The 18,154-nt window shown below is 47.4% G+C and overlaps 3 protein-coding genes across 4 annotated transcripts; 1 reads left to right on the top strand and 2 right to left on the bottom strand.

The window, feature by feature from the left end:
* The first annotated feature begins 319 nt into the window (after window positions 1–319).
* Window positions 320–5,592, top strand: lrrc31 (leucine rich repeat containing 31). 2 transcript variants are annotated; one of them, XM_060044527.1, is made up of 10 exons: window positions 320–688; window positions 1,043–1,237; window positions 1,638–1,823; window positions 2,094–2,261; window positions 2,400–2,564; window positions 2,894–3,085; window positions 3,393–3,560; window positions 3,816–3,980; window positions 4,243–4,398; window positions 4,631–5,592. In XM_060044527.1, exons 1-10 carry the CDS (start codon window positions 676–678, stop codon window positions 5,032–5,034), a joined length of 1,812 nt encoding a protein of 603 aa, XP_059900510.1. In that variant the 5' UTR covers window positions 320–675; the 3' UTR covers window positions 5,035–5,592. The 2 variants fall into 2 exon arrangements, with proteins under 2 accessions (XP_059900510.1, XP_059900511.1); XM_060044528.1 differs by having other exon boundaries at window positions 325–688; window positions 1,680–1,823.
* Window positions 5,593–5,652: 60 nt separating this feature from the next.
* Window positions 5,653–9,668, bottom strand: lrrc34 (leucine rich repeat containing 34). Its single transcript, XM_060044529.1, has 10 exons — window positions 9,546–9,668; window positions 9,267–9,370; window positions 9,104–9,168; window positions 8,694–8,780; window positions 8,405–8,533; window positions 8,112–8,207; window positions 7,518–7,672; window positions 6,651–6,806; window positions 6,110–6,236; window positions 5,653–6,009 (listed from the first exon to the last, which is right to left on the bottom strand). The coding sequence occupies exons 1-10, from the start codon at window positions 9,638–9,640 to the stop codon at window positions 5,812–5,814; spliced, it is 1,212 nt and encodes a 403-aa protein (XP_059900512.1). The 5' UTR covers window positions 9,641–9,668; the 3' UTR covers window positions 5,653–5,811.
* A 43-nt stretch (window positions 9,669–9,711) lies between these two features.
* On the bottom strand, window positions 9,712–17,258 carry mynn (myoneurin). Its single transcript, XM_060044526.1, has 8 exons — window positions 17,131–17,258; window positions 15,893–16,176; window positions 13,218–14,296; window positions 12,815–12,974; window positions 12,315–12,493; window positions 11,980–12,066; window positions 11,605–11,730; window positions 9,712–10,622 (listed from the first exon to the last, which is right to left on the bottom strand). Exons 2-8 carry the CDS (start codon window positions 16,156–16,158, stop codon window positions 10,240–10,242), a joined length of 2,280 nt encoding a protein of 759 aa, XP_059900509.1. The 5' UTR covers window positions 16,159–16,176; window positions 17,131–17,258; the 3' UTR covers window positions 9,712–10,239.
* Between the last annotated feature and the right edge of the window lie 896 nt (window positions 17,259–18,154).

Below are 18,154 nucleotides of genomic sequence, written 5' to 3'. Positions count from 1 at the left end.
ACCTATTCCGCATGCATTCATCTGGAGCACAGAATTAAATACATTAAAGTTTTGATGTAAGCTACAGGTATTTAATAAATGGGCTTATAGGAAAACAGACCTGCCTGCTTTGAAAAACTGCCAACTGGACCGCACCAGCCTGGACGACAAGGTACATATCTATCGGGTTGGTTGCTCCCTGTCGATTTAGATATAACATGTAGATAACAATTCTTTTATACATGTGAAAAAGTGACAATGCAATGCATTTTGGGGGGGGGGGGGGAATTGAAACCAAGCTCGAGCTGAATTTGGAACAAATGAAGCACGTTTTTTGAGAAGCAACAGTTTACAAACGGCCCCCATATTTTGAATGTCACTGAAGTGTGTTACATTCGTTACATGCAGACAGCGCTGGTGTTTGTTTACCAAAGGTGTGCTCCCACTTCCGGGTTGATGGGGCACCTGAGCAGCACATGACCCTCCCCGCTACGTGAAGACCGACCGGCTGAGAATCACCATACTTTGAAACAACACAAAAGATATGAAGCGTCAGAAGTGTGTCCAAACGTTATTGTCATAGACGCCGAGGTTATGTTGATTGTTCGTCAACGTCGATACAGTTGAATTGAACCTCTTGATTTTAGTTGGGAGGTCCAGCTGAGATCTTCAGACTTCGCCGGTCTTCAGTGTGGAATGGATTCTGAGGGTGAGGTGATCATGTTACGTGCATATGAAGTGATGTCTGGATGTTCACAATACAACTAAATCATGACTGCTCGGACTTAGGTTTTGTGAAGTAAAACATAAGTAACACGGTAGCCACAGCTCTGTTTCTACGTTTAGATTTACAATTTGCTCAAATTTTCTGTTTAGTTGTTTTAGTACATCACGAATATTGTAACATACAAATATGAATGCATTTGAGCTATTAAAAAAAGGCCTTATCTTGGCAATTTTAAGAAAATATCCTTTATGATAAAGTTAATAATAATAATATAATAGCCTTTATAATAGATGTGAGAAATTATAGATTTAAATTACACTTTTCTTTCATCATCAGGCCAGAAAGGGTGGGAGGTGGGCGTGAAGTTCTCTCCCCTGGACCTCATCATGAACCAGATCCGGAGGAAACGCTCGGCCACAGACAGGAAGACCTCAGCTCGCTTCCTGTCTCGCTCCTCATCAGGCAGAGTTGTGATCTCTGACCACAGAGAGACGGATGGCAAAGAGGGGCGTGATGGAGCCTCGGATTCGGGTATGGAATTGTGCTCATAAGTTCTGATCATATCATGGCTGACACCTACAGTGCTTTCTGTGTGATTCAAATCCAAGAACGTATTGATGTAAGGCTCTGCAGCAATCAGTAGAAAATATTCATAGTTACATTAAGGAAATGATGTTCATAACAACATAAATATAATAAACCCGATGGGTTTCTGGGGTTGAATCCCAATGTTGACTACATGTAGTCCTCCTCGATCAAGATACCTGACTCCTTCCTACTCCTTAATGTACTTCTCTGTCATTCCCTTTTGATAAAATTGTCACCAAAATACAAAATCCGACCAAATAGAGCTGAACGGCTAGTCCTCTGCTAGGAGGTATGGAGCTGCGGAATACGTTTGATGTATCATCATCATCATCATCATCACCAGACAGATCAGTGTGTGAAGGCCTGAGGGTTTCTGTGACTCCAGCGGTTCCCGAGGCGATGGAGAGCGAGGCAGACCAGGGATGGGGCCGTCTGTGTCTCTTCCTCCAGAGGTTGGGGAAGAAGGCGGACAGCCGCGGCCTGAACCTGGCCCACTGTGACCTCACCGCCACAGACCTGCTGGAGCTTGGTGAACACACACGCACACGCACAAGCACACACTTACACAATCAAAGGCAAAAACGTGTGCATATAAAATTTGTGCCACCATCTTTAAGGGCATTCTTCATATCTCATATCTTGCATTTACACTGGGGGGCTAATGTACAGAACTGTGGATTCCTTGCAAACACTATTTCCCAACATGCATCACAGCTCGGTCAAACCACACCTGTCGATGAGGCGAGGACGTTTACCTCGCAGGCTTAACGTCCTGCCGTCCCTCTTCATCTCTTGTCAGCCACGTTGCTCCACTGTCTGCCTCAGCTAGAGGAGGTTGACCTCTCCTGGAACAACCTGATTGGTGGCTCCCTGTCGTCCCTGACCTCTCACCTCCAACAAGTGGGCAGGGTGCGAACCCTCCGGCTCTGCAGCTGCAGGCTGAATGCAGATGACATCGTGTCGCTAGGTGAGCGCCGTGTGTGGGTAGGAATATCATCTCAATCCAATCAGCCTTGAAGAGTGGCAGTTGGCGCGTGTCCACCACGCCCACACAGCAGCCTGTTCCACCCCGTGCAGTTTATTGGTCGTTTTTGGGTTTGTTTAGGCGCCGCTCTGCCGTCGGTTCCCCTCCTGGAGGTGCTGGACGTGTCCTGGAACGTGGGTGTCGGAGGCGGAGGGTTGCAGGGCCTGCTGGGTAAAGTCCCCCCCTCTCTGAGAGAGCTCCATGTGCAGGCCTGCCAGCTCACTACCGCAGACGCCCCTCTACTAGGTGGGTAGGGGATTCTGAGGAGGGTATTCAGAGATGCTACACTTGTGTTCATCTTTTGAATGTAATGTCTATAGATTGTGATGGTCCGATCTACTTGTGATGTCACAGATTTCAGGGAAGTATGAAGCAGCCCTCCCTACTATGTTGAATGATCACCGTTTATCCACCGGTGATCTGGAGACAATACAACAAGTTGTGTAGTTAAAGGCTTCCAAGTGGAGCTAACCAAAGAATACATTTTAGACTGCCGGTCCATGATTCTTAAGTGCCCTGATCCGTTCCCTTTGGTCCCTGCATGACGTGGTTTGTGATGGACACCGTCTCTCCAGGAGACCTGGTGGGCAGGTTGCCCAAGCTGTGTGTCCTCGACGTGTCCGGTAACCCGCTGCTCGCTGAGGACACCCAGGAGTCAGACACCGGAGGTTTTGGACAACTGGCAGCCTCACTCTCCCACGCCCCCTGCCTCTCCAGGCTGGTACTGCAGGGCTGTGGGCTGACGTCTCACAGCCTCAAATCTCTTGGTACAAAACATATTTCTTTATTATTACTACTAAAGGCGTTACAACATTAGGATGCTGATTTAGTAATAGACAGTGGTTAGTGTGTGCGTGTGTGTGTGTGTGTGTGTGTGTGTGTGTTTGTTTAAAACGAGTGAACATGCCTGCTCCCTCTAACCCTTAATGGCTCCAATATCTTCTTAAAGCATCCAGATAATACGCAGGTAAAGAGTTCCCTTGCATTCAACCCTTAATGTGTTGGGGAATAACTTGTAATGATTATGTACATGAACCAGCAATGTCACAGTTTGTCTGGGGTCTGTCCCTGAAGGTGGTACGCTCCAGCAGCTCCCCGCGCTGCGTTTGTTGGACCTGTCCTGTAACAAAGGCCTGTCTGGTGGACTTTCCCAGCTGACGGCTCACCTGGCTCTCCTCACACACCTGGAGAGCCTGGACCTGCACCTCTGCAACCTCACCCACGCCGACCTGCAGGCCCTGAGTGAGTCCGCCAATCAGAGCCTCGTGTTATCGAGGGGCCGGGTGATTGAGATCCACAGAGTAGAATCTGTGTCTGAATAAATGATCATCAGGAGGCAAAACAAATCTATTTCTATCGTTCTCAATTCCTTTCACATAAAAATATACACCAACGGGACAAAATGTATCATTGGTCGTAATGTAATGGTTTTTATTTTATTTGCCAGGCAATTCCCAAGGTATATTTAAAGTGACACTGTCTATCTTTCGTCTCCAGTCCAGGTGGTCCCTTCCCTGGGCAGGTTAACAGAGCTTGACGTGTCGTCCAATAAGGAGGTTGGGGGCGTGGTCCATTCTCTTGTCTCCTCCCTGCTGCTGCCACAGCTCAGACGCCTGCCACTCAACAGTTGTAGCCTGACTGCAGAGTCTTTCACAGCCTTTGGTACCAACACAGTCCTGCTGGGAACTCTTTGTTCGCTGCTGATTAATATATTATATTGATATATTATGTATTTTTTTAAATGTATTTTCCAAATGTCATAACAAATGGCCAAGGATTAGATGAGGTACCAGAGGCCAAAGCAAAGTCTCCTTGTTTCTAATGATCTGATCGCATCATTGAATAATAAACTTGTTTGTGTGTGTATGCGTGTGTATGTATACATGTGCATGTGTGTGCGTACGTGTGTGTGTTTGTTGTTCAGCTTTGGCGGTGCCGTACCTCAGCAGCGTGGAGGTGTCCTGGAACAAGGTGGTTGGCGGTCGCCTCGCGCTGCTATTGGATGCCCTAGAGCCATCAGTCATCAAGGAGCTCCGCCTCTCCAGCTGTCATCTCACCAGCGATGACCTGGGTCACCTCGGTAGCAAACACACACACACACGCACACACACACACACACACACACATGAATCAACTCATACACAGAGCCCACACACACCTGAAATGCCCACATTTGCACACCAATAAACACAAACATAACCTAAAATACATAGACTGCCTGAAGCCCCTCCTGATCAATATAATATTATTCATATTCTTTTTGATACTGGAGCACCGACATTAGCATTGATCCGTGACTCCCTCCTGTGCAGCCGAGGTGTGTGGGCGGGGCTTGCTCTCCTCTCTGCGGGTGCTGGACCTCTCCTACAACGGCCAGGCGGCGGCGGGAGCAGAGGCCTGGGCCCCGCTCTTCACCGCCGGGGGCCTGGGCGGCCTGGGCTCCCTGGAGGTCATGGACCTCAGCCTGCGCCCCGCGGCCTCCGCGTCCTCCGCCGCCTGGCTGCCGTCCCTGCTCTCCTCCCTGCCCCGCCTCCCGGCCCTGACCCACCTGGCCATGCTGCGGTGGGGCCTGGGGGAGCAGGCCCAGGGCCAGCTCCGCCACTCCCTCAGGAAGAGGGCCCTCCACGTGGAGTGGGACCCCCCCACCGGGGCCGGGGGCCAGGCCCCCCCACCGGGAGATCAGGACGGACCAGAGGAGGCGCTCTCTGAAGAGTAGCCCTGGAAAAGGGTTTGATTATTGGGTTGAAAGAAATAAGGGAGGGGCTGGAATAGAGCAGGATTTAATTTGATTGGCTGAGAGAATAAGAAGATTTGAGGGTAGTGATTTGTTTTTTTTGAAGGACCCCTATTTGCCAGGTGTGAACGTGATTGGCCAAGATGATGCAAAGCCGGTCTACCAGCAGCAGCAATGAGGCTACCACTGAAATAATTGAGTTGATGGACAATTATTGCATTAAATCAACAATGCTGTTTCTTTGAATGTTGGAAAGGTTTGGAAGAGTTTATGGTTTTTTATTCAAAGTTTTAGATACATGATTTATACACTTTTCTTGGCTAATAAAATGACCTGGCAGTCAAAGGAACTTAATATTGATTTTGCTGTAATTTGATGCAGAATTGTTCAGTATCTAAAACAGTCATTTTGTATTTTTCTTGATTGAAGCACATTTCAACACACCGAGCACTTTAAGAATATTTCTGATGCACACAAAAACAACGAAAGATCATGTAGAAAATAGGATTTTTTAAATAAACGTCCATCTTGTTTCACTAATACGTTTCCGAGCATCCTGTTTCCAGTGTGTTGTGTAGATATTATGAAACAGCATTGAAATGAGTGTTACCAATTCATTGTTTTATTCAACCAAAAATTATCAAAGCTCGCTATCTCTGATACGACGACGGTAGAGATCTTCTCCCGGGTCGGGGGTTGAGGCCTGGTGGCTGGAGGCCTCCCATCATGCCCGGGTATTGGGGGCGTAGCGGGGGTGTGTCAGGGTGTGAGTGCGGTGAGGGCCAGGGCAGCGTTGGTGGAGGGGCCGCCGTCGGCCCCGTCGCTGGGCGTCCAGTAGTAGTGTCGCCTCAGGCCGTGGAAGACCTCGGCCAGGCTCACGCGGCCGTCCACCTCGTATGGGCTCACGTCCGTGTGACCCGGGGCCAGCCGGCCACACGCCATCAGCTCGCTGAACGCCTAAGGAGAACCAGGGGGGGGGAATAGGGCGCTTGTGCTGGGGACTGTTGTGAGAGCACTTATATGGGGTCGTATGTTAGCGTTTGTGATTGTGTGTTACCTGACAGACGGGCTCATGCAGACGGTTCCCCCAGATGTAGACGTGGGTTAGCGTACTGCTAGCCTTCATAGCCTGCGCCAAAGCCAGAAGACCTGGGCTTTCTATGTTGTTACTGGTTACGGAGAGCCTGGGAGAAAAGAGAGAGAGGGACGGTCTAGAAGAGAGGATTCTTGATTTAAATTATCTTATTTATGTTTAATTGTAGAATGAAATTGAGGCCTTTGGATACCTATTTACTTATAAAAGCGATTCAAAAACACATGAATGAACAGAAATACACCTACACACATGAATACACCCACACGTATATATAATGTGTGTATGATTGTGTGTAAGTGTATTTGTGCGTGTGTGTGTGTGTGTGTGTGTGTGTGTGTGTGTGTGTGTGTGTGTGTGTGTGTGTGTGTGTATCCACGTGCCTGTGTGTTTTTATGTAGGTCATGGGGTGTGTGCGTGTTTGTGTCTTTATGTATGTTGGTGTGGTGTGTGTCTGTGTGTATACGTATGTATGCGAGTGTGTGTCTGTGTGTGTGTGCCTCACGCCTTGAGGCCACAGGCGGGGGACTCAATGGCCTCGCTGAGGCTCGCTGCGCCCTCGTCTTTGATCCGATTGGACGACAGGTCCAGGATCTGCAGTGCGCTGTTGCTCTTCAGAACCCCCGACAGAGTTTGTGCACCGTCGCAAGACAATTGGTTACTATGGAAACACAGGCGTCCTCTTCAATCATTAAGCCTGCATAACTAGATGCACTGAAAAGGTTTTTACTCATACAATTAGAACCCATTCTTATTAATATTTAGTTGTTGGCTGTTGAGGAAGCTGGAAATGTAAGTGTGTGTTGGTGTAACACATAACACCAATTCTTAAATCGTTACATTGGCTCCCTTAATGTCAAAGAATTGATTTTAAAATATAATTCCCTACATGGTTTAGGGCTAAGTTACATAACTGATATTCTTCCACTACATAAGCCTTCTAGACCATGAAAATCTTCTGAGACCAATCTGTAAATTATCCCCAGAGTAAACAAGAAACATGGGAAAGCAGGATTAAGTTACTATGCAACAAATAGCTGTAATAAACTCCTTGCCCCAACTATGACCACTTATAGAACAATAAAGAAGACTGCTTTAGCTTTCTGCTTAATCTTAAATACTTTCTAAAGTGCATTTCTTAGCTTTGCCTTCTTTTTGACAATGTTTTTATGTGAAGCACTTTGAGTCTGCCTCGTGTATTAAAAGCGCCACATAAATAAAGTCGCCTTGCCTTGTTTCATCTCCTGAGCTGCTGCTCGTTGTACAATGAATGTGCGCAGGACGATAAACCCATTTTGACCTATAGCACGTCATGTATCATACATAATATTGCACTTTGTCACAGGGATTGAGACCAGGGGTGAGTCCGCACCAGCGCAGGTCCAGGTATCGCAGGCTTTGATTGGCTCTCAGGCCCTCGGCCAGTCTCTCCATCCCAGAGTCAGTGAAGGCCATCTTCCCCAGGTGGAGCTCCCGCAGAGTCTGGTTCAGCCTCAACATGGCCGACAGGTGCACCGCCGTTTCGTCCTGATGCAGGGAGCAAGGTGCCGTATAACATAAAGTGAACCTACTGTATGAATGCACCCACTCATCACATGTGGCTGCAGGACAGCTTGACGCAGGACGGTTATGAAGGAGATAATGGTAACTTTGGTTAAAATAGATATCTACACAGATATCATATAGACGTGTAAATAATAGGATGATTCAGGCACAATACAATATAAAATAAAATGCATAAAAAATAGACACTGAAGTAAAGAGTGACATTTGGATGTGGGCGTGGTTAGGATGCCATAAAAAGATACCAGTAAGAGTGTGTGTGTGTGTGTGTGTGTGTGTGTGTGTGTGTGTGTGTGTGTGTGTGTGTGTGTGTGTGTGTGTGTGTGTGTGTGTGTGTGTGTGTGTGTGTGTGTGTGTGTGTGTGTGTGTGTGTGTGTGTGTGGCAGGAGCTTCGTGTGTGTACCTGTCGACTGAAGAGTATGGGTCTGGAGATGTTCAGAGAGAGAAGGCTGGTGTTGCTTTTCAGCACGATGGCGAAGGCTATAACACACTGAGTACCCTACACACAAAAAACAAACGCACACATCAAATAAAATAATGATCAAAATGGGTTCTTCCACCATTTTGACAGTACGAGCGTGTGTGTGTGTGTGTGTGTGTGTGTGTGTGTGTGTGTGTGTGTGTGTGTGTGTGTGTGGAGGTGTTTGTGTAAGGTGTGTGTGTGTGTGTGTGTGTGCGTGTGTGTGTTCACTGTACCAGGTCGCAGTCGGCAAGATCTAACTCCTGCAGAGTGTGGTTGATCTGGAGCATGCTGGCAAAACACATTCCTCCTCTGTTCCCAATCTTGTTCCCTGTCAGTCTGACAGAGAGGATACACTGGTTGTTCTAGAGAGAGAGAGAGAGAGAGAGTATATAAATCAATCATAAATTACAAATAAAAGTTGAAATACTATTGTCCTTCTGCAGACACATTCATACAAAGAAAAATACAGGTGTGTAAGTGTGTGTGTGTGTGTGTGTGTGTGTGCGTTAGTGTGTTACTCACATGCAGGCTTTTGGCGACTGTCTCAGCTCCATCAGCGAGTATGTTGTTACCCATGAGGTCCACAAAACGCAGGGTGGAAGTCACCTCCTGGCAAAATTAAAACCCCTCTTAAACCATCAATAGCACTATGTAACCCACACAGGAGTTACACATTTAACTCCAGTAAAGTGTATATCATTTTTCTGTCTTACCAGATACTTTGGGAGCAACAATTTTTTTTTTTTTTATATTCTAACATAACTTCAATTCAAAATGCGTGAATTATACCATACTATTGTAGGATTGTATTTTCACATAAGAGAGTATACATAGGTATATTTCTTAGGCTTAAGTGGAGAATACTTATAGATTAAATAATTGTATCAGTCTCATCACAACTCATTTATGCTGTAATGTACTACCACTCTTACTTGTATGAGGTCAGCGAGGTGTCTGGCTCCCACGTCAGAGATATCATTGTACCTTAGGTCAAGACCTGCCATTTAAAACACAGCATAACAGCAGACTAGGGTTAAGGTCTACGGTTACTGTTGGGTTCAATGTGCTGGGCAGAATGTCTATTCATTAATTTACCTGTCGTTCCCGTGTTGAGGAAACAGCACGAGAGGACAAGTACATCGTCGTCGCTAAGTTTTTGCACCCGTTTAAGACGATCGTTCCCCGTCAGTTTGACATCTCTATCAAACACATAAACACAGCTAGCTACATTTGGCGATTTAACTAGGTTTAATACACAAATGTTGTATCACGACAAGGGTTATGTACCCCCCCCACCATATATAGGGGGCCAAATCGGCGATCGCAAAAATGTAAAACTTTGTATCTTAACAAAATTAAAAAGTATTCTCTTACGTTGTCGCTGTATCGGTTAATACTTCTAAAATGTAAGGGTTAAGAGGAATATAGAGTTCGTCGCACATAGCGCTGTAGAGCAGCGCGACGGACATGCTGCGTGGGCCCGGACCTTCAGCGGGGTTGCTATGGCAACGGGACGCAGTCCACGGTAGAACAATGAAGCCATGTTTTACATTTTAATAGACCAAACCTCAACAGCCGATTGAAAAGCAAGTGACGAACGCAAATATGGTTATGCATTACCAAGGCAATCGGCTAATTAACATATTATTGCAATTCATTTACAGAATTTATTTTTTTGTACAAAACTGACAACCAGATGCAGTATGAATCTTTCTACTCACATAGGCCTAGAATGACCCGATGAAGAGGTTAAAGTAAGGTTTGAACTTGAAATCAACCAACATGTCTAGTGAACAATTACTCGCAGAACTCACTCCTCAACTTCGATTAAAAGTTTAAAGTGTGATCCAGCTTCTATTTTTTCTTAAATAATCTTCCAACTCGGCAAGAAAAAACATTTGACTGCTAAATATCAATCACGCACTGCTACTGGGATAGCTGCAGGTTAGCAACGGAACAGATTCAGCGAACAACAGGCCAGGCCCACCCATGTAGCCCTCATGTGTATTTCGAAAATAAAAACTAGAACTAAAATTCAGTGGTTCGACGTAGCAAGATGCATGCAGAGTCAGTCTTGCTGTTGTATGGAGGCCCCGGCCTCGGCGTTGTCCAGGGTCTGGATGATCACGATCTCCTGCACGCTCTGGGGCGGCGAGGACGGCCGCAGCTGCTCCACCAGCGCGTGCAGGGCGTCCGAGCTGATGGTGGTGGTTTGGCTCTCCTGGCTGGGTTCAAAGGTCACAGAGTCTAGGCCGGGGTCGCTGGCGGTGGTGATGACCGTGTCCGTCTGCTCCACCTTGAAGCACTGTGCCGGGAGCCCCAGCGTGACCTTGGGGGTCTGGGGGTCGTGGTGATGGGGCCCGCCGTCCGAGACGCCCAGCAGGGCCTTGCTGCTCTGGGGCAGCTTGCTCTGGACGAAGGCCACTGGGTGGCTGGAGGCCAGGTACAGCACTGCACGGGGGTCAAGGGGCGGGGGGGGGGGATACAGACGCATACACAGTCGTTACCTTCTGCACAGAGAACGAACATCGTTGTGCGTATGCGTGTCTGTGTTTAGGAATAATCCCTTTGAATTATTCGAATTGTTCGACGTCTGATCATGCGTCAGAATCCTGCGGTCACAGCCAGGGTTTATTTTTTACGATCTTTAAAAAATAATAAAAAAATAAAAATAAATATAGCTGCGAGCAGCAATGTGGGGGTCAAGTAGAGTAGGGCTCCATAAACAAATTTTGCTGGACAGACATAATCGGTCAGGTGGCTACATGATGGCCGTCTGAGTGAATTCACCTACAATGAAAGCTGTTGGAAATGGAAATACACTGAAGTTGCCTTCTAAAGGGCCAGAATAGACTTGCTGCTAATAACGCCCCCCTTGGCGTTGAATGTGCCCAATTATTTGGGCATCATAAGGATAGGGTCATACGGCTATGAGCCAAGTTTGGTTTGGATACAGGAAGGCCTGCTTTGAACTCGGCATGGCCCAAGGATTCCAATGATACCTTGTTTGTGAATATTGGATGAATGGGTCAAAAGTTATAAACATGAATGCATGTCCAACTAAGACCTGTAACTGGCGCTGGAGATCATTAGCTAGCGACCTCAAAATTGCTGTGAGGGATCATGGGACTGTCTTGAATCAGTGTGCCAAATTTCACAACTTTTGACCATGGCGTTCTATGGCCTGCCATAGACTCCCATGGCAGGAAAATAATAATAATAAAACGTACAATAACAATGGTTGTCTCGCAGCTTCGGTGCTTGAACCCCAAATAGCGTTCTTTTTTTTATTATTGCTTTATCAACCCAAGTCGGGAAACGTGGAGTAGAGATGATCGAGGCAGTGTATGGACTCAAAAATAGCAAATGTTTCTAAATAACAATAGAGTATACCAAACATATTTCACAATAAAAGTCTCCTTGCACTGCTGACCTGCGCGTGCTCGCTCCTTGTGGTGGCGGACCTCGTCTGCGTGGGCCTTCTTCTGGTGCTTCATCATGTTCTTCACACTGGCAAAGCGGTTCCCACACAGCAGACACTGGACGCTCGGGTTCCCCTCTACACACACACACACACACACACACACACACACACACACACACACACACACACACACACACACACACACACACACACACACACACACACACACACACACACACACACACACACACACACACACGTTAGATAATCTGTTGCTCGAGGAACACTCAAATACAAGAACAGTCACCGAAATGATTAAAACTTAAAATCGGTGTGCTTGGGGGGATTTAGCTCATTCTTTATTCATTTGTCGCTGGAACTCACCAGGGTGCAGCCTGCGGACGTGCTTCTTCTGCTCCGACGACGTCATGAAGCTGGCATCACAGTGAGAGCACTTGTATGGGGTCACACCTGGCACACAGGAACACACAGAAACATCTGTATTAGAGATGGGCTATTATTTCATCCGCATCACAAATGCATCATCCTTCCGCCCCAAAGTTTTTTGACCAATTATTAAAACCGCATCCGCCCGCCATCCGCCGGTTGCTTTTATACGGCGATGCAAGGCGCTGCTGATGCGAGGCTAGAAAGCTTGCTCGTTTGTGCGCGTGATGCTGGCTCACTTGTGTGTGTGTGTGTGTGTGCTGCTGGCTCACCTGTGTGTTTGCGGGTGTGCGTGATGAGGGAGGAGGAGACGGAGAAGGACATGCCACAGGTGTCGCACTGGTAGGGCTTCTCCCCCGTGTGGCGGCGCTTGTGATAGGTCAGCGTGCTGGATTGGGCGAATGTCTGGCCGCACACGTCACACACGTATGGCTTATCCCCGCTGTGCAGTCTTCAGGGAAACATATTGAAATATTGGATTGAAGTTTTTTCAGAGACAAATGCTGTGACTGGTCCATACATTTTTGATTGGGAATTGAACCCCTTATTCTTATTTAAAATGTATGAAGTGTAGAGGAGCACACACACACACACACACACACACACACACACACACACACACACACACACACACACACACACACACACACACACACACACACACACACACACACACACACACACACACACACACACACACACACACACACACACACGGTTGTAAAAGGCGTGTACTGAGTGAAAATCCCAGAACATATTGAACAGGCTGTACCTGATGTGCATTTTGTAGTTGGAGGAGGTGGCGAACTTGAGGCCGCAGTGCTCACAGCCGAAGGGCTTCTCCTGGCCGTGGTGCATGCGACAGTGGGCGATCAGCTGGCACTTCTGGGCAAAACACTTGTCACACTGGGTGCATGTGAATGGCTTCTCTCCTGCCATAGAAAGAGAGAGAGTAAAAGAGCCGTTAGGTTGTTTGAATGTCAGCCGAATGGTTCTGCATTTCGAACCTTGATGTCCGCAGTGAGCCAGAGACGTAGCCCCTACCTGCTCATCAATGTCATGATAATAACTATCCATAATTCCACATTCAGGTCCACCCCCCCGGCGACCGTTAAGAACCAAGATGACCGCCAGGTGAAGACGGTCCATGTGAATGCCGCCCCCCGTCGTCTCACCTGTGTGTACGCGCAGGTGCGTCTTCAGCTGCGTGGCCTGCCGGAACGTCTTGGAGCAGAACAGGCATTTGAAGGGCTTCAGCCCCCGGTGGATCTTCATGTGCCGCCGCAGGCTGCTGGCCTCGGTGAACAGACGGCTGCACTCGGTGCACGCCACCGACTTCCGCTCCTTGTCCTCGGGGCTCTGGCTCCGCCTCCCCGACGGCTCGACGTCCGGCACCCAGTCGCTGTCGCCGAAGTCCAGCCCCGCGTTGCTCCCCTCCAGCTCCTCCTTCTTGCCGACGTTGTTGTCGTTGTTGTTAATGTTGTTGTTGTTGTTTGCCCTTTCACCCTCGCCCTCCTCCCCTCCCCCCTTCCTCTCCTCGCCCTCCTCCTCCTCCTCTTCATCCTCCTCCTCCTCTTCGTCGCGGCCTACGCGGCTCAGGGCCGGCCTCCCCCTGCCTCGGCCCCGCCCCCTGCCCCTCCCTCTGCCTCGGCCCCTCGGTCTGCCGGCCCTCCCCGCCCCGACCCCCCAGCGCCCCCTCTTGGCCGGAGGGGGGCTCCGGCACGCCGAGGGGTCCGCGTCGTCGTCCGCAGCGTCGTCCCCCGCGGCGCCGACGCCGTCCCCCGCGGCGCCGACGCCGTCCCCCGCGATGGCCTCGTGGCTCTGGGCCCCGGCCCTGCCCCTCCCCCGGGGCCGGCCCCTCCCCCTGCCCCGCCCCCGGCCCCGCCCCCTCCCCCGGTGGCCTCGGCTCAGCGGCGTGTCCTCGGAGTCGCTGGTGGGCGTGGTGGTCTCGAAGTCGCTGTAGATCTTGGGCTTGCGGCCCCTCTTCCTGCCCAGGGGCTCCGGGGCGTCCCACCGGGCCGAGCGGCCCCCGGCGCCTCCCACCCCGCCGTCGTCGTCGTCCTCATCGTTCCCGTCCCGCTCCTCCCCGTCCGAGAGCAGGGAGGTGCCGGCCTGGGGGTCCGGGCTGAGGGGGGGAGAGGAGCAGGCGGGGTCGTACTCCTTCTCCAGCCCCTCTGGGTTCTCCTCCAGGTAGCGCGTGGCCTCCGGCATGCCCAGGAACACGGCCGCTCCGCGCACGTCCGCCAGCCGGTCTCTGCAACGACAACCAAGGCTCGCATCACTTCCTGCACAATCCCTGGAGCGTGGAGGACCGTCGTTCTGGGACCCCGGTCCACCTGTGGCTCAAAGCTCCAGAGGGCCCTGAGGCCAGCAGGCTTCATGAGGAGGGCCCCAGCGGACAGAATCCACCTCTTCCCACACCAGTGGGATGGCTTATGGTTTAAAGGCACCCAGTGCAACTTTCGAGGCTTAAAAATAAACATTCAATTTCTAGTCTTTTTTACACGTAATAAGTTTCAATAACTCCATACCATTACATACCGACATTTAAGCAGCAAAGATGAGACGTCGTTGTGTGGTGAGAACTGATACAAAATCGATAACAACAACAATGCCGCCATTTTCTTTATTTTTTGTAACCTACAATAAATAAAGCAGGCTTCCAGTCAATGGAAAAATGGCTTCTCCCCACCGGCGATTGTTGTTGTTTACGATTTTCTATCAGTTCTCACCACACAACGACGTCTCATCTTTGCTCCTTGAATGTCGATATGTAATGGTATGGAGTTATTGAAACTTACTACGTGTAAAAAATACTAGAAATTGAATGTTTATTTTTCATTGAATGTTTACATAAAGTTGCACTGGGTGCCTTTAAGCTTTGCATTTTTTGGAATTAAGTATTTTGTTTGGTTTTATGTTGTGTTTACACCAAGCCACCCCTCAACAGCACACTATCCATTAATCAGTAATGCCGCTTTTCCACTGCATGGTACCAGCTCGACACGACTCGACTCGACTCAGCTCGCATTTTTGGCGTTTCCACCGCGAAAACATGGTATCTGGTACCTGAAGTGGCTGCTTTTTCTAGTACCGCCTCGCTCTAGGTTCCAAGCGAGCTGAGCCGATGCTAAAAGGTGACGTCGGCAGACAGCCGGCCACTGATTGGCCAGAGAGTGTGACGAAGTCACGAGAGCGACATGGCAACCATGCTGGTAACAGCCATAGCAGCGCCGCAGCCAACATATTCCACTTCTTCAACTTCTTCAACATGCCAGCTAATTATACGAACACGAATACCATTGCATCGATGTCCTCCATTGTTGTTATGTGGGTTCTGTCCATGTGTGGGTTGCGTAGGTGTTGTTTGCGTCGCGTACAAAAATACGTCACGCTCACGGCCCTTTCGCGCAGCCGACCCCGCCCACGTCCAGGAGGTACTATTTGCGGTGGAAAAGGACCCGTGCTGCTACCGTGTCGTGTCGAGTCGTGTCGAGTCGTGTCGAGTCGCGTCGAGTCGAGCTACATGTGCGGTGGAAAAGCGGCACAAGTGTTTCCCCCAGCACTGTATGGTTAAGGCCTTAACAACAATAGGGGCCCGCCTTGACTACCAATGTATAGATAAAAATATACATATTTATACCGATTATACAGATGACTATTATTTCTAATAAATATCTTTATTGATCCTTCCACCATGTGTGGACTCCCCTCTCTGTTGCAATCCCAGAATCTTGTCGTAGCTCATCTAAAAGTCTGCTGTATAACTATCAAAAGTTCAACAGGATGCTTGGACATTTCATGTCCAACCATCCACTTGGAGATGAGCGCTTCCGTCCGTCCTCCTTACCGGCTGAGGCTCATGTGGCCCGTGTAGGCGAACTCCAGAAGCTTCTCCAGGGCGAAGCGACTGACCTTGTCGGGGTCCAGGGTGGTCAGCCCCGGGCCCCTCTCTGTCTGGGAGGAGAAATACTCGCTGAACGCAGCCAGAATGTTGCGGTGCGCCCGGAACTCCACGTCGCTCACTGCCACAGTGATGTCACACAGGAAGTCCATCTCCCGCTGCTGCAGGAGACGCTGCAGGAGGAGCCGGCCGTGACTCATCTTGTGCACCATCGTTGTTGCCTGGAGACGCTGATGGCGAGAAGAGAGATGCAAATGTCGTTTAAGAGCTGAACTTTTTACTGAAGAGCAACAGCATTGGGTTAGAAGGAGCAACTCACAGCAACAGATGACAATACAACACAAATGTATTTGAACTAAAATATGCTAACCATTTAAATAAAATATTTTAACTAATATATAAGTGTAAGAAAAATATTTTAAAAGCATTTATATGCACGGTATAAATAAAGATATAATAGGCCTATACAGCCTAAATCATTTTTTTATTTTTTTTATAATTAATGTATTATATATCTGCAAAATAACTTTAGTCAATTCACCTCTTCAACTAGAACGTATTCAAAATCTTAAAAAAAAGTGATTTAATGGCACAGCGTTATGTACCAGTCTAAATGTTTATCAAATGTTACCAATAACAAGCAAATGCTTATTTGATGTAAGCAAATAAGACACTTGATTACATCAACACAAAAGCCCTTATCTTTGTGTAATCCAATGCCTCAATGTAAAAGCTCTTCATCAATGTAGCCAATTCTGAAATGTCGCTTTTAAAAAATAAAAGCTCCACCGGTTATCGGGCCTCAACGGAGTCGGTTGTTTGCTAACGTAAGAGTGCTGTCGTGTACTAATTATTGATACATTTTAAGACATGTATGCTAGGTATACACATATTGAACTATTTCAATAGTTGTGTGTGTGCATTAGATAACTTCTGCACATAAGCATTGTGCGTAAGAATGCTTTGTTAATATAAAAATATATTCGACACATGAAAAGCGCGCAAAACATTGTGCTCTTATTTCGAAGGTTGGACGAGGTTTCGTACCAACAGACATTTCATGAGTTAAATCGCTTCTAAAACAATCCGAAAACATAAATGAGAATGTGTGATTGCAATGTAGACAGAATAGATTAAAACGCGTGATACACATGTCGAATGATCTTTTATATATAGAAAAGTACCTTTTAATATCCTCATTGGGCAGCCATTTTTCGGTTTCGTCAGAGCATCTGGAAGTCTCGCGATGATGAACGTGGTTTAAAGATACAGTAACTAAACAGGGACGTGTGGTAGGGGGGACCCCAATGGGGAATTTTTGATACTAATATGAGGACTGACTGGGTTGGTTAGATGGTTTAACTTTATAACAAATCGATGCGTTAATGTTCAACGCCATATGGATCTTCTCTTTCATTTTGTGTGTGTCATTGTTTAAAGTGTACGGCAAAACACCAGAAAGGGTGTCCCATACTTTTGTGTTTCCCAAACAAGCCATAATCAATTTGCAAGATATGGGGATCAGATACTAGATACGTATGTAGTTTATTTCTGTCTAACTATTTTAGAATAGGTTAGCCCTGTGACTCTGTTTGAATGCAATTGTATGGCTAACATTTAGAATAATACAAATTGCAATATGTGTGCAATTAAAGATGATTACCAGAGCTGGTGAATGCGTAATAATATTCTGCAGATTACTGATGAGAAAACATGTTTGAGCCAAAAATGATAAATCAAATATTTGTGAACCAGCAGATGGCGCCATTGATGCTACACCGATCTATCGTATGTACCTAAGATCGCTAACTAGTTCGGGGTGGTAGAAGACTCTCATTGGTATAATTACATAATTGACCGGCTATATACCGGTAGCGTTTTTGTTATGCATGTACACTGGAGGCTGGATTTGTGATGTCAATGACTGAAGAGTATGTAGACCTATTTATTTTGTCATGTATTTATTCAATTATATTTAGATATGTGTTTGTTTATATATATGTATATATATATAAATATATATATATATAAATATATAGCCTATATATATGTATGTATATATATATATATATATATATATATATATATATATATGCATGTGTGTATATGTATGCATGCATTAATTATTATTTGACTAATGTAATTCTTTGATTATTTTGTCCACTAAAATATCACGTAGACTCATCATCCAATCGAAGGCACATTCCA

This window comes from Gadus macrocephalus, chromosome 23, assembly GCF_031168955.1.
Source record: "Gadus macrocephalus chromosome 23, ASM3116895v1".
NCBI classification, from domain to species: Eukaryota; Metazoa; Chordata; class Actinopteri; order Gadiformes; family Gadidae; genus Gadus; species Gadus macrocephalus.
The sequence above is the reverse complement of the archived record's forward strand: the minus strand, read 5'-3'. Positions and strand labels throughout refer to the sequence as shown.